At 36.6% G+C, this 16,289-nt stretch overlaps 1 protein-coding gene across 1 annotated transcript in view; it reads right to left on the bottom strand.

The window, feature by feature from the left end:
- Positions 1–3,035, bottom strand: part of LOC107040617 — a 3,863-nt gene extending 828 nt beyond the window's left edge. Inside the window, exons 1-2 of the mRNA XM_029126510.1 lie at positions 2,844–3,035; positions 2,489–2,681 (exon numbers count right to left, since the gene is read on the bottom strand). Coding sequence (XP_028982343.1) covers positions 2,489–2,681; positions 2,844–3,035 — 385 coding nt within the window. The remainder of the gene's footprint in view (positions 1–2,488; positions 2,682–2,843) is intronic.
- Between the last annotated feature and the right edge of the window lie 13,254 nt (positions 3,036–16,289).

The raw sequence follows: 16,289 nt of genomic DNA, 5'->3' as shown, positions 1-16,289 counted from the left end.
AAAAACCATAAAGGGGGGGGGGGGAAAGGTGAAATAAAAGACACGTAATGCAGTTTGGAGAAGCAGTTGGCTCTGGGTACAGACACCATTTGTTGGGAGGTGGGCAAGAGGGCGTGTAATTGCGTTAGAGGAAGTTTCCACCAGTCACTTTTCCCCTCTGCGACACTTCTCGAGCATGTGAAATCCCCGTGTAATGTCATTATCTCATTAAGTACACTATTGTACTTTAATTTGGGGAGTCGAGCGGATAAATAGGAATTTTTGGGGGAAATATTGAGCGTTGGGGATGATTAGGGACGGTTATTCATTCTCCGAAAATCAATTTTTTTCATATTGGAGGAAAACTGGGGGTTTTTAGACTCATTGGAGAATATATGAAACTAACATTTCTGATAATTAAGGAGAATTGGGGGTCTTGACGTTGGAAAAGTTAAATGAACAAATTTCTTCTTAAGGATATCCGAGTATTTTTTGCAGTTTGGTACAGACCACACTGTAGATTCAACCATTTTTAATGATCAAATTTGTTAATCAAATTGCGGGTGAAAATTTTGAAATAAATCATGAATATTCAGCGTTACGCATTCTTTGTTTATGAATAAATAATTGAAATTGTTTAAATCTTTGGAAATCTGATTTTTTCTGGCAAGAAATCGATTTCTAGTGAAATTTTGAATCTGAATAAATTTGTTACGATTTAGAGCAAATGATTTTTATGATTTTTATTGATGATTTATGAAAAACTTCCTAATTTTTTCCCCGATTTTTGACTGCAAAGTTTAATTAATAAAATCATTGTAAAATTTCTGGAAACTTAGGGTCAAATGGGGCTCAAATGAAATCTTTTACGTTCGACTAGAAAAGTAGAAAAGCATTTCACTGGAGAAAAAATAGCCACAGTACTTGGATATCCTTAAGCGCGGGATCTTATGGTATTCATTTTCAAATTAATAATTCACCCCTGAAGACTCCGAAAGAAAATATAAAAAGAGAAGGCAACGTTAAAAAATCAACTGAATCCAGTGGTCAAGGAAAACCCTGGGGTACCCAGCAAATAATGCAGATATTGAGAACTAAGTCCCATGTGATTTCATGCTAATGCCTAGATTCGTTGCATATTTTCCATTTTATTTTGAAAAAGTCATTTGGTTGGTGGATTAAAATCTTCATCAATCTGAAGAGGAAAAACATTTTTTTAGTGCTTGCCTTTTTGGATAACATTTTTAATGAGTGTTTCGATCGTCGCGACAGCAGTTTTCTACGGTAATTATATAGTTTTTTCAAAGTTTTTGAAGTTATGAGTCTCTCGGGGAAAAAACACAGACTTGGGAGAATGAATATTTTTTTTAAATAACTCGTTCGAGTTTAATTCGATTGATAATTCCGTTCCGAACTGCAAATTCAACTTTCTAGATGTGCGCCCCATCCATCGCGAAAAAGTTTGTGGTTAAAACTTTTTCTTTTTCAGAAATCTGTTTTTTTTCTTTTAGAGAACACTATGAATTACAATAAGCCTTTCCATTTAAGAATTTTGGGGAAAATCTCTTAAAAAATTACGGGAATTTCTGATGAATATTATTATTAATGGTCAGGTTCATTTCAGCCGTCAAAATCGATGAATTAATAGAGGATTTGCTGAGAGTGCACGAGCATCTAGGGACTCTAAAATGGAGTGGCCTAGAAACAATCATTAAATGTGGTTTATGAATGAATGAATGGTTTGAGGTGGGACAGTAGCATCTGCGGTGACTATAACATTTCAGTTTCTAAATCCTTGCCACAAACATGCTCCTTTATGGACGAAGCAGACTCGGGAGAATGAATAATTGTCAAAATACCTCGTTCACGTTTGTTTCAATCCATAATCATGATAATATTGATAATTCTCCACAATCAAGGATTGCGGGGTATTGCACTCCACTCAATTGATTTATTCTGAAAATTACTCATTCTCGTCTGAAAAATCTTCTATTTGTTTATTCATTCAATTTTTATGAATAAATATATCTTTTGAGATTAAGGTTAAAGATATCCTTATTTTATCCTTCTCATTTAAGGGTATCCTTTTTTGAGAATGAGAATTGCAAAGACAAAAACGTGGATATCTGGTAAATTAGATACGACAAATTGGGCCCTTTTCACGTGAACGTCCACACAATATCAATAGCAATAGGCAGTAATGAAATCTGGGTCACCACTCAAAAACGCGAAAGGTACCGATGACGCGTGCGAAATATCCAGACTAACCATATCTGCAAAAGTGTCCGGCCTTGTCTTTGGCTTTCATTCAACTTATCAATGAAAAAGGAACGAGCAAAAAAGAGAGTGGGGCTGAAAAAGAGTCTTCATAAATATACAAACTACGTCTCGACTGATCCATATGGATGCGTAGGCATTTTGGATTGTACGAGGTCTGTCTAACAAATCGTGTCACAAGGCATAAGTTTAATTTTAGAAACATTGGAGAATTGAAGGTGAAACGCATTACCAAATATGTGACAGTAAATCCAGAGCCAGAAACCTGCGGATATTCCAACGAGTGTGAATCCTAGAATGCTCTTCCACTCGCTGCGTGGTTCGGCCATCTCGGCGAATGTTTGACAGAAACTCGCGCGATAAAGCGTTTTTTTCTCATCCAGACAGAGCCGGCGCCAGTCGCCGCGTTCTTTTTCTCTCAAGGCCTAGTTTGGGTTTTTTTAATCAATGCACCAGCGCAAATTACCGTTTTTATGGGTAAGATTGCCATTGACAGAGGGGACACAAAGGCACGCCATTCATCAGGGAGACGTGGATTAGTGTCACTGAAGGCTAGAGCAATGCTGATAATCAGAGAAACAATTTACCATTAATTCCGGGGTATTTTCCCTGAACCTAATCGCTGGAAATGGACACATCTCCAGATCCATGTACATGTATGTGCCATTTAATCCATATCCAACAACGTCACGATTTCCAATTTTGTCACGATTGCAAATACCACGTGTCGTGCGATAAATTCCCATGACGCGATGACTGAGTATGCGTGTGCTCAGCATTATTCTTGGTTTTTATTATTTTGCCACAGAAGCATCAAAATTTTTTACTTCGTAAACAAGGAAAGGCGAAACAAGTGACTTTCTTGCGCACGTGTTTTTATTATCAACGAGGAATGACGATTGGAGGCTTTTAATGGAATAGGAGAGAGTGGGGTAAAATGGACACTTTTGATTTTTTTTTAAATCTTAATGACGGGTTGAACTGTTAATGAAATGGAATATTTTTTGTCAAGGAAAAGAACAACTCTTTCCGTTTTTGCTGAGCCTAAACTGATCTCAATTGATAAATCTGTTTCTGAGTTATAAATATTTTTTAAAACGTCAAAGTGTCTGTTTTACGTTCGCTCAACATTATTTTTGATTCTGATTATTTTGCCACAGAAGCATCAAAATTTTTTACTTCGTGAACAAGGAAAGGCGAAAAACAAGGCGTGTTTTTATTATCGACGGGGAATGACGATTGGAGGCTTTTAATGGAATAGGAGAGAGTGGGGTAAAATGGACACTTGATTTTTTTTTAATGTCAATGACAGATTGAATTGTTGATGAAATGGAATATTTTTTTTGTCTAGGAAAAGAACAATTCTTTTCCTCTGTGATGAGCCTAAACTGATCGCAATTGATAAATCAGTTTCTGAGTTATAAATATTTTTTAAATCATCAAAAGTGTCTATTTTACCCCACCCTCCCCTAGGAACGCAAGTGAATAAATAAATGTGGCAAAGCAATGAGATACTTCATAGAAATCTGTTTATTTGCACGAGGCGAAAACCAAGTGAAAACTCAATGGGAAAACTAAAAACAAAAGTTATTTAAAACTTTGAATTTTTATTAAAAGAAAAAATTACGAAAGATTGAACAATTTCAATAATTTATTCATAAACAACGAATGTTTAAAACTTAATAATTTTGTGCACAATGTAATTTTACTGACACTGAACATTCATGATTTTTTTCAAGTTTTTCTCTCACAATTTAATTGACAAATTTGACGATTGAAAATGATTGAATCTATAGTGTAGTCTATACCAAACTGTAAAAACTACTTGGATATCCTTAAAAACCCATTGTGTCATGTTATTCCCCAGATTAGGAGCTAATTGAAGCAAAATGTCTCAGTTGAACAGTCACGCTGAGACAATAAGTGAATTCCTGATGACTTAACATTCGATTAACTACTTATATTATCAACATTCATTACCTCAATTACTTCTTATACGAAATTGTCCCCGGTCTCAAGGTATATCCCAAGGCCAGACCCACAAGTCCCTATGGATTTGCCGAAAAAATTCTAAATAACTCCATTTATTGCATTCTTATAAATTAATGAGTTTTTTAATTCTCATGTGTTTCAATCAAATAAAAAATTATTTGTCAATTCATTGCTCGGATCAAATAAGGAATGCTTTCCCCAAATTTTCATTTTTCAGAGTTGAACATCGCAGAAGCCATGTACTACAAAATTTTACAAAAAATTCCCTGAATTCGGAGTTTATCAATCCACCACAGGTTGGTTTTCTAAAGCCACCGTAAGAACCGTTTTCCATTCCGTTCGACCCATTCATTATTTATCATCTCCCAAACTGTCTAGTACCGCTCCTTAGAATGTTTTTCAATAGCTGAAGAATATTGTAAAAATTATCTATGAAAAACATGGGGACAATCGTAAGAAAAACACGTTTTCTACGGATATACCTTAAATCCTACGATCTTCAATGGTTGACGATGTGCAAAAGTCTCACGAATTCCCCAGTAATGACAAATGTAGCAAGGCACAGTCATATGAATTGCGCTCCAACAGGTGCCGGGTATTCGTACCACCAGAGCACCTGATGAAGTACAATCAACATGCAGCCTCCATGGCTTCAAAACCAAGGCCTCCTGATGATCCTTCAGCTCTCCTCGCAATTCCACCTTCATTCTCGTGATTTTTCACCTCTTTTTATTGCACATCTCAAGGCTTGCCTCATTTTCACATTCACATCTGTCGAGGATGCTCACTCGTCTCGCGCGCTACTTCAGGTACCTGACTAGTACTTAATCACAGCCGGAAGTACCCGAGTAACGCCCGTTACGAGCAGCAATTTTCAATTCTTTTTTTCCTCCCAACACTTCAGTTAATTCTTCTATTCCTCCTGGAAGAGAAAATTCATTTGTGTTAAGCGGGACGAATGAGGGAATGATCTGACGAGTGAAGGACACTGTTTATTCTCACGTGATATCAATTATTTGCGCGTCCTTGTGACAGGGATATAATGATGAACTGCTGTGACCTCAGACCCCATTTTCGTACCGATCAACGAAGGCTACGAGTTTCCTTTTTTAATGTCTCACCCCGGGGATCGTAATCGATTCCCCAAGGCTCACCACCTTCTCCATATGCCACTTGTGTGAGTCTTGGAGAGCTGTTGCTACGGTATCAAAATCAATTTTCGAACTTCCCTTGTGGAGTTTACCCTTTGTGCAAAGCCCGATGGGGCCAAACTTCCGAATGACAATGAAACTCAAGCACGAAACAATGGGGATACAACAATGAGGGGTTTACACTGGTTTCAACCGCTCTACGTTGACATTGTCAGCGTCGATATACATTTTTTTAACGCACTTTATTGGCTTCGAATGGATTATTCGCTTGGGGAGAACGACTCTTTTGCTTTATCCTCAAGTGGGAGACGATCAATATTCTATGATTGGGGATTTGCGTGATATCTTTTTATTAAAATGTGGGATGGGCGCTTTTATTTTGGAAAATAATCGATGAGGAAGTCATTTCGAACATCTTAACAAAAAATTAATGTTTTTTGGGGTAGAAGAAAGTCCGTTCGTTTCATCATTTAGAAAAACCTGTAAAATCTCCGAAACTAGTGCGCCTATCAAAAAATGTGATAAAATAGTTTTTGCGACGAATTTCATGCGCCACAAAAAAGGTCTCTTGACGTTTTTCGATAATCCTGTTAGTCTTCGAGGTATTGCACGTTTTATTCATGAGAAACCGCACGAACTCTCATATCAAGATTCTTTGTGAACAACTTTTTTTAACAAAACGTGAACTGCTCTTTTTTGAAATATTTTATTATTCACTGTTCACTTTTGAAGGATGAATAAAATTTACGAAGTATCCATTCTCGTCGTAAGTTGTTACACCCACAAGAGTTGAAGCCAAACTGACAAACCACCCGACGTGGAATCCGAAAAGTTACTCACGCATTCCAACCTCGAACCTGTCCTTTTCACTCGGCCAACGAGCAAGTGAAGAAACGAGAGAAGAAAATAAAAACAGAGAGAGAGAGAGAGAGTGAGGGTATGTGATGGAAGGGGTAAAGAGAGAAACGATTTTCTGTTCTTCGTGCAGATGTTGTTGAAGGGATTGTTGAAGGGGTCAGCTAGTCAAGAAATTTTTCCAGGAAAATGACTTTTGCAACATGGTAATTCTGGGCATTTACGGGGGATGGGGAGTGACTACCGAGAAATGGGGACAATGCCATGTGTAAAAGAGGGGAGGATTCCGCCCCCCCCCCCCAGGTAAAGACGGTAGGATTATTCAGCCTGGGGATACTACCTTCTTTCTCAATGAGTGGGAAAGGTCACTGTTTAATGAGAACATTTGTCATGACAGTGAGGAATGGAGATATTTTTATTATGGGGAGATACAGGTTCAAGGACTTTTGAAATCTTTGGCCATTGTCCTTGGGCAAGTTCTCCTTAAATTTCACTTATTTTCGGAATTCTGGACACGAGGATTGTGAATAATTTACGAATGAACTGTGAGGATGGAAAATTCTCCATTGGCGCGGCGGAATTATTCCCACGTTGAAAATTTCAGAAATGAAGAATTGCCGCCGCAAATTGATCGGAGAAATGATTCATTTTCGTGGAAAATGTGAGTTAATTTGAAAATGTAAGATGATATACTGTTTAGTTTTCTCATTTTTGGGGTTTTTCCAATCCAAAATTTTAGGAATGAATCATGGTAATGTCAAATGCTAAATTGGTACAAGGGTTATTACCATGTGGAGATTTTTTTAGCAATAAAGGCCACATTGTCTCAAATTTATTCCAAGAATCATTAATTTCAGTAGACACTTGGCTCTTCAACTTAAACTCGAAAATATTAATCACTGAGAGAAGATATTTTCGATTTTCTCGACTTTTTGTGAATTGTATTGTAATTGTAATGAATTTAGTGGATTTTAGTATATTTTCTCTAATTTTCCCTACTTGTTTGAGCGCTTTTTTCAATCTAAAACTAAAATCACCGTTTTTTCGGCTTTTTAGGAATGAATTATGGGATTATCAAATGCAAAATTGGCACAAGGATTATTACCATGTTGAGAATTTTTAGCAATAAAAACCACATTCTCTCAAATTTATTCCAAAAATGATGAATTTCTGCGGCCATTTGGCTCGTTAACTGGAATTCGACAATATTAATCATTGAGAGACGATATTTTCTGGAATTTTCCCTACTTTTAGTGAATTGTATTATAATTGTAGTGAACTTGTAAATTTAAAAAATCACCATTTTTTTCGGATTGTTAGGAACGAATCATGAGAATGTTAAATTGGCACAAGGATTATTACTACATCAAGAATTTTTGGCAATAAAGACCGTATTGTCTCAAATTCATTCCAAAAATTATTTATTTTAGTGAACATTTGGTTCTTTCATTTAAACTGGAAAATATTAATCATTGAGAGAAGATATTTTCTCCAATTTTCTCTACTTTTAGTGAATTGTATTGCAGTTGCAGTAAATTTAGTGAATTGTAATATATTTTCTCTAATTTTCGCTCGTTTCAATCCAAAACTAAAATCCTCATTTTTTCGAATTATTACGAATGAATCATGGGAATGTTAAATTCTAAATTGGCTCAAGGATTATTACCATGTCAAGCATTTTTAACACAAAGACCACATTCTCTCAAATTTACTCCGAAAATGATGAATTTCAGTGGACACTTGGACTCCCACGTTAAATTCAAACATATTAATCATTGAGACAAAATATTTTCTCCAATTTTCCCTACTTTCAGTGCTGTGTTTTCATACCGAATAGAAATCAACATTCTTTGTTTTATCTATGAATAAATCATGAGGGAGTGGAGTTCTATATTGGTGCAGGCATTGCTCACACAGAAAGTATCAATTTTCAGAAATAACGAATGTTGTCTACAGTTGCTCGTAAAAATGATTCATTTCAACGGAAAATTCAGCACGTCAACTCGAGCATGAAAATGCGAATCATCGCAGGCATATGATTTACCCAATTTTTTCAGTTTGAGCGCAGTATTTTCATACCGAACTGAATATTCCACTTTCCAAATATCTAATTAATAGTTGAACCTTAGTCTGGTCGCCATTGGCGACTGCGACTTGGCCACCTCCGCGGGAATTCGCCGTTGTTATTTAGGCTCCAGCGTTGTCGAATTCACTCTACACTGCCCGGGGGCGTTCACCGAGCTTCCGGCAACGTCGCGTAACGGGCACTTTCATTTAACATGGGAAAACATGATTCATCTGTTGGAAATAATTTTTTTTCTTCATGAATTTCGGGAATTATGTTGTTTTAAAAAATCCTGTAATTTTTTAAACAGTTCAATTGAACAACAGGACGAGTCATTTTTTTATATTTTTCCGGTTGCCAATTGACAATGGCAATTGCAATTAAAGAAAAATTACGCGCTGTGGAGTTTCCCTCATATGTTAATCAACTTAGAGTTAAAAATGAATCATGCACATGTAAGAATAGAAATTTCGAGAAATGATGATTTTATTTGCAAAAGCTATTTGTTTCAGCGTAAAACAGAATTCATCAGCTCACTCATGATATGAATCATTACAAGAATGCTAAAACATCTCTACGAATTGTCATTCCACAGGGAATATAAAAATTGCTTTAAACAAGCAATAACACGAAGATGAAGGAAGTTATAAAAGTGAAATACTCTTCTCTGTGAAATATCCCATTTCCTATCCCCAATACTTTACTTCTGAGGGAAAAAAATATGTTCTCAAACATGTCTTGGTGGAACTAAAAAAATTGCGACTTGAAAATTACTAAGAAAGGAAAATCTCGTGCTGAACATTTGAGAATTCTCCTCAGATGGAGAATTTTTGTCGTAAAAACAACTTTATAAAGTTATAAAAAATTGTTCTTCCAAGTAAAAACATTAAGTATAATATATTTATCTCAATTTTCCTGATTTCTAGTTTTTTCATAGAATAATTGAACTGAAATTCACAGGTTCCATCGACTTTTCCATACAATTTTTACTTTTCAATTACGAAATTCCTTGAAATTTTGGTGGAACTCTAATATTATAAAAATTTCCAAGAAGTTTACCGAAAATTTTGAAATTTCATTGAGAGTTTATTAGTAATTTTTAAAAGAGTTACATTGAAACGAATTTAGAGCGGAAAAAATCATTAAATTAAAAACTTCCCCGACAATTTAGTGAAATTCTAAATTCTGGACAGCAAGTAGCCGACAATTCCCCAAATTATTCAGTACCAAATTTCAAGTAAAAACATTAATTATAGTATATTTACCTGAATTTTCCTGATTTCGATTAATTATCATGGAATAATTGAATGGAAAATCAGTTTCCATTGATGTTTCCACAAAATTTTGACTTTTCAATGACGAAATTTTTCGAAATCTTAGCGGAACTCTAATATTATAAAATATTTCGGAGAAGACTAAGTGAATTTCAACGAAAAACATTAATTCTAATACATTTACCTGAATTTTCCTGATTTCTATCCATTTTCATGGAATAATTGAATAGAAATTCAGTTTCCGTCGACTTATCCACAAAATTTGGACTTTTCAAGACGAAATTCTTCGAAATCTTGGCGGACCACTAATGCTATAAAAATTTCTGATAAATCTACCGTAAATTTGAGCCAAAAATTGTTAAAGTGTTCAAGAACACGTTGTTTTTCCTCTCACTTTATTTATCGACATTGTACACAATTTCTCGGTCTCAACTTTATACTGGCGAAATGTCTGTTGACGCTATCCGTATAATCCCTGAGTCACACACGATTTTCGCCTCGTGATAGGTGGGTGTTAGCACTCAACATCAGTGTAAATGAGTGAATACATACACAGAAGAAAGACGAGACATCGTGGTGATTGTCGAAATAGTGGGGGTAGCAGTGTAAAAAAGATAAGTGCTCGGACAACGAGAGCGTTCTGAACGGATATCAAATTATCCACGATTATAAACGCTCCCGTTGACGCCTCAAATATCTCTCACTCGTTTCACAAAACTAATTACATTCCTTCTCAGCAACAAAGATATTCAGAAAAAAAATTTATTCAAATTTTATGCTCATTGTCAATTACCACAAAACCACGTAATAAAGTGAAATTCTCCAAGATAAGGGGGAGGGGGGGGGGGAATAATAACACATGTATCGTGTGCGTGACCTTGAGACAAAAGAGGCGTGACCGACATCCGTAATTAACCCGACCATTAGCATGAATTAATAAATTGTTCTCATGCAAAACGAGAGAGCAAGGAATTCCTTCGCTCGCAAATTTTTTTTATTCCCTCGAAAAATTCTCTCTTGAATATCGATGAAAGTTGAATTTTTTTCTCTCTCGTGAACGACTTTTTTTTCCGTTCGCAAGAATCTCGAGAGCGAGGCGATAACGTGTGGGCGAGTTGGTCGACCTTGGAAAGCGTAGAGAGGAGCGGTGAAAGGAGAAAGAAAATAGTAAGACGAAACGGAGCACCCCTCCGCATTTTGTGCGAATAGTCGAGTTTGTTGTGTTAGTGGGGTTGTCTGTGTTTGTGCGAAATGGTTTTAAGCGGACTACACGAGTTTAGTCCGACGCGACGGAATGGGATATGAGGAGAGTTAGTTATCTGCGGTGGTGGCGGCGGCGGGAGGGGGAGGAGAGGAAAGGAGGATGGAGAGAGCACGGGGTATGACGTAGACATAGCAAATTCGCCTGGTGGCATCGTCCTGACATTGAGAAACCAGCGCGTGTGTGTGCCGAGGTTAAACGTTTGCGAATTATCATCATTATTTCGAGTATTTCATTGATCGCGGTGGCTACTGGAGTTTTTGGCGAAGTGAAAATACAGAAATTACATTTTTTTTTTTCGTGAAAATGGATAGGAATTAATTTTGTGTTGAATTAAGACGAAAAGATTAATTATTGAGGCGCTTTTGTCCCCGTTGTAAGAGATTAGACAGCGCGCTGTTCGATCATTTCGTATGACAAAAAATATTATTCGTCACGGGGCCTAAACAAATATTTTAGCTCATATTTGGCAGAAAAGTTTTTTTTCGATCTTGTGAAGAAATCCATTATTGTTTGTGAGAAGTTTCCTTTTCTTCATTTAAATTTCAAATTTATTCAATTTCATATACTTATAAATGCATTAAAAAATGAATAGTATATAGAAAAAAACTCGATCAATGATAAAGATGAATAATAAATGAGAAGTTGATGAATAATTAATTTACCGGCCCAAAGGGAGGAAATTATTTTGAAAATTTGGTCATAGTTAACATTTAATAACAATAATTAAATTAATATTTAATAACAATAATTAACATTTTAATTATAATTTCCTTTTACGCGTAATTGTTGAAAAATAAAGGAAATGTTATGAATCAAATTCTCTCAAAAACTGAATAATTTTCAAAATTTTTCTAAAACTAAAAAAAAATCAGACATTTTCCTAGAATTTTGCCAGTTTTCTAGAATGTAGAACCTATATCCAAGTCAAAAAATGGAAGAAATTCACATTTATGTCATTTGTAAAAAAAGGAAAATGGAAGGAATCGAAATTGAGATTCATGAAAGCACATGCGGAATGAGAATCCGAGTAGGAAGAATTAAGCAATTTTACGCATGATGAACTAAGAAAATTAACAATTACACCGCAAAGAATAATTTGTGAGTTTGAAGAATTTGAAAATACCGAGTATTTTTTAGCGACTGACTTTGCGCGGCTCATTGACCAATCAGAACTGAGGTTTATCGGACGGGTAGTTCCGATATATTTCGATACAAAAAAATTTCACAGAACTTTTTTTTTTTACACAAGAAGGAAACCTATGGGGGTGAAGATTTAGATCAAAGATTTAGTCAAAATAGCGATTTTCGTCACAAGGCCGAAAAGACTTTCCTGACGAGTGCGAGGGTTGTATACCGAGGCGAAGCCGAGGAATACAATCACACAAGTCAGAAAAGTTGTTTTCGGTCGAGTGTCGAATATAATTTTTCTTCACAATATCCGTAAACGGCGTTTTACGGACAGTATGATAAAAAGACTGTCCAATGTCCACTCAAAATGTTAACTTGTGTTGAAAAGTCGCCTGTAATCGTCTAAGAGATACAAGTCAACATTTTCATAACATTTCCGCATAAATTCCTGTCTTTTCGATAACTTTGCGATAACTTTTCGGCACAAGTTAACATTTTGCGCCGCCATTCGAGGCTTTTCGATATCTAGGAGATAACAGAATCAAATGTACGTTTGAGCCGATAGGATTTTCGGCCAAACGTCTTGAAAAATGGGACAAAAGCATCTCAATTTGAGACATCCTTTCCCCTATTGCCTCAATAATTGATATCGTCAATTTATTCTTCCCAGATTCAATGAAACTACAGTTATTCCCTTCTCAATATCTTCAACCGTCGGAGCAAACGGTTTGAGGGGTCGCCACACCGATGGGGGACTACATTGAAACATCGAGTATTAGTCAAGAGGGGAAAGAGAGAAAAAAGAAATTGGCGTGAAAGAAAGAAACCACGAGGATAGCGAGAAAAACGTATATTTTTTTTCATCACTCCAAAGTGGGAGGAACGTGACACATTGAAGGCTGAATATGAGGGGTGAGGAGAGAGAGAGAGAGTGAGTGAGAGAGAGAGAGAGAAAAAAAGAGAGAGAGAGGAAAAGATAGAGAGAGAGAGCACGCAGCAGGGGGATTGTACCGGATGACGGTCTTCCAAGAAATTCCAATGGAGAATTTTAGCTTCTTTTATCACTTCGTCTTCAACGCGGTTTTTTCGATATAAAACAGTTGTTGATTCGTCACATCCTGTTCACGGATTTACAAGCCACTAATAGCAAAACAGTTACATTGGGGATGTCGGTATTTATAAGCCGCGGAAAAATAGCACCGGTGGTTATTGAACCGAAAATGTCGAAAATGTATTGGCGTTGAAATTTATTCCCATCCCCGTGCCCTTTACGCCATCTCTCAGTTGGCGTCTTTAGGCGCTATATTTAGGACACCGCACTGCAGATTGCGCGTTGCAGCTGACGCTCCCCGCAAAAGTAGAAATTTTTTTTTCTTCTTTAAAACACAAAGAGAAAAATAAAGACTGTAAAAAATAAAATGAAACTTCAAATTGTACACGTGTGCGAATAACCGTGTAGTCTTTAGTATTTCGCAAAAATTGTCCGAAGGTCGAGAGACGAATAAAGAATGCCGTATCCAAAAGGATATTGGTGGACGTGTTGAGAGTACTCATTAACACTCCCATTGTTGGTATAATTTTTTTTAAACCTCCAAACACAAAGGATATTCCCCCCACCATTTGCCTCTGGTCAATGACAAAACCCATCTTTTTCATCCGTGAAATCCTCGATATTTTCCCTTCTTTATTTGCCATGTGAAAATAACTCGTCATTACTCGGTAGCTTCGGCATAAAGGACCATAAATTCAACAAAGAAACTCGGAAAATTATCGGTGGAGTTGGTGAGGATTTTTATTGGACCCCCGAGCACATTCGCCTCGGCGAAACGACGTCTCTCTCTTTCTCTCTCGCTCTTTTGTAAAAAATATCAGTGCAGATGTCAAGGTCAGGGTATTCTCGACAGAATAAAATGAATATTAAATTGGCCCCGAAAACAAGCGAAGCGTTGTCACTGCGAATAAATCGAAATAACATTGTAAAATAAGACGGGCTACTCCACTGATGGAAAATTACTCCTGAAATTTCAAGTGAAAAAGCTTGAAATTTTTAGCAACGACAAAACTGCGTGAAATTTCTGTATATTTCTTAATTGACAAATAAGTTAATTTCTTGAATATTCAAGTAATTGTTGATTGTCAGGTCCATACGGCACTGAAAAACATTGAAAATTTTGAAAATTCAGGCAACAATTTATCGGAATTATCAATCTATTGAAAACTGAATTGAATGTGATGCATAATTTTCACGATTGGTGTGGAAATTTAAGTTTTCATTGAAAAGTAGCCCGAAAAATGTTTCTGAAAGAATTAAGAATATTTAAAATATTTTACGGAAAATTTTTCTGTCTATTTTACGTGAACGGCACAAATTTTCATATTAAACAAAACAAAATTAACTGTGTAGGAGTCGGATTTCAAAAAACTAAGTCGATTTAAAAAAAAAAAACTAACTGACAAATTAGAAGCCCTAGAGTACTTTTATCATTTTAAGCGTCTGCGGGGCAAACGAACAATAAACAATTGATTTTTTCGCACTAGTTATTCGTTTTTAGACATTTATTATCGATTTTCAATGCATGAGAGAACTCACTCGAATAGCCCGGGACTTTTAAAACTCGTAGTAGTCTCCCCTTGACATGAAAAACCCAACTTTCTTGAATTTTCGAGAGGAACGTGAAATTTTGTGATCACTTCAATTGTAAATTGAATTCAAACTCACAACATCGAAAATTCAGATGACGCTGTAACTGAAACTTCAAGAAATTTTCGGTACACTTTTTTGGAAATTTTTTATCGAATTCAATTATCACTGAAATTTCAAGAAATTTGGTCATTGAAAATTCAAAATTACGTGGAAAAGTCAAAGAGGACAGTTGTCAATTTCAGTTCCATTTGTCCCTGAAAATGAATACAAAACCAAAAAACCGGTAAATATATTCTTGAATTTTCAGGACAGCAACACTGAAACTAATTTAGGGGAGAAAAATCATTGTAAATGATTTTAATGAGAAAATTCAATGAGAAAATGAGAAAATTCAATGTAATTTGGCACTGAATATTCACATTAGATTGGGAATTCAAATAAATTAACAAAATTTTACAGAATTTTCAATTTCCCCCTAAATCGCATTCGGTGTCACTGTCCTGAAAATTAGTAGTCAACTGTCCATGAAATTTCATTTTTTTCCAACACTGTAATAATGAGACTCAGGGAAAGATCCGTTACACGGTGGGTTGCACTTGAGGTCCTGAAGAGGGTGGTTAATGAAAGAGCAGCGAGCGGCGGGGGAGGGGGGAATGAGAATGGAGGTAGAGGTCATGATAGTGGATCAGCGAGACGGCGCCACAGGCGTAAAGGCACACTCCTCCATCGAGGCAATAGTGGGCCTCAATGTTATTTTTTTTTTATTATTTATTTTTTCTCTCCATCTGCGGTCTCGCACGAATTTCAAGGACGTCGGTGTCGGGGAAAAAAACCGGCTCTCCGGGGGCAACAAATCCCAAAAAAGAAAGCACGTACACCACTGCCGGTTTTACCCCCACCCGCGGAATTATTTCCCGTATGTGTGTGTGGTTTATCTCATTTCTTCACTCGGCCTGATCTAACGTCTTTCCCTTTTCTCTGATACACAGAGGTGCACACTGACGTCAAGCCAGAGGAGTCGCATACCATTTCCGTTCGAAGCCTTAGGCGGATCGATGCAGGTCTCCTTCCCTGTGCATCTTCTGGCTTCTCGAGAAATCTTCGAATACATTATCGCGGGGGGGGGGGAGGGGGGCATTAATAGTCCGGCGAGGCTTTTACCGGGAATTTGGGTGGGATGCGGCACAATGGGATAAATCAATTTCGTGTGCGACTGTTAACGTCAGTTTTGTTCGTAGATTTTGGGGAATAATGGAGGCAGGGGGTTGGGGAGAGCGAATTGAGAGCTAGAAAATATAGGATTTCGGCTCGGGTGACGGCAGAATTACGAATCAGGGGCTTTTGTACTGGATGAATGCAGAAGTCATGCGATGAAAAATTTACACATGCTCCTGAGTCATGACCGTTAATTGCTATCAATCGCTATGAGTTTCAATTAGAGAAATGAAGGCATCTTCTGGAGACAATGTTTGTGAAATAATCCACATTAACTTCATGTTGCTATCAATTTCGTTGCCTGCGTTAAGTTTAGAGCGCTGCTCAAGTTCGAGATTTAGCTCCAATTGCTTTATGAGTTCATAATTACTTCATAATGATCGCTTCGAATCGTTGACGTTCTGGTGCAATTCAAATTTTTTCTTGAGACGTACTTTTAAAGTTT

The sequence above is a fragment of the Diachasma alloeum genome, unplaced genomic scaffold, assembly GCF_001412515.2.
Source record: "Diachasma alloeum isolate Michigan unplaced genomic scaffold, Dall2.0 Dall_scaffold_00179, whole genome shotgun sequence".
Classification (NCBI taxonomy): Eukaryota; Metazoa; Arthropoda; class Insecta; order Hymenoptera; family Braconidae; genus Diachasma; species Diachasma alloeum.
Note: the sequence above shows the minus strand (reverse complement) of the source record. Positions and strands in the feature narration are given on the sequence as shown.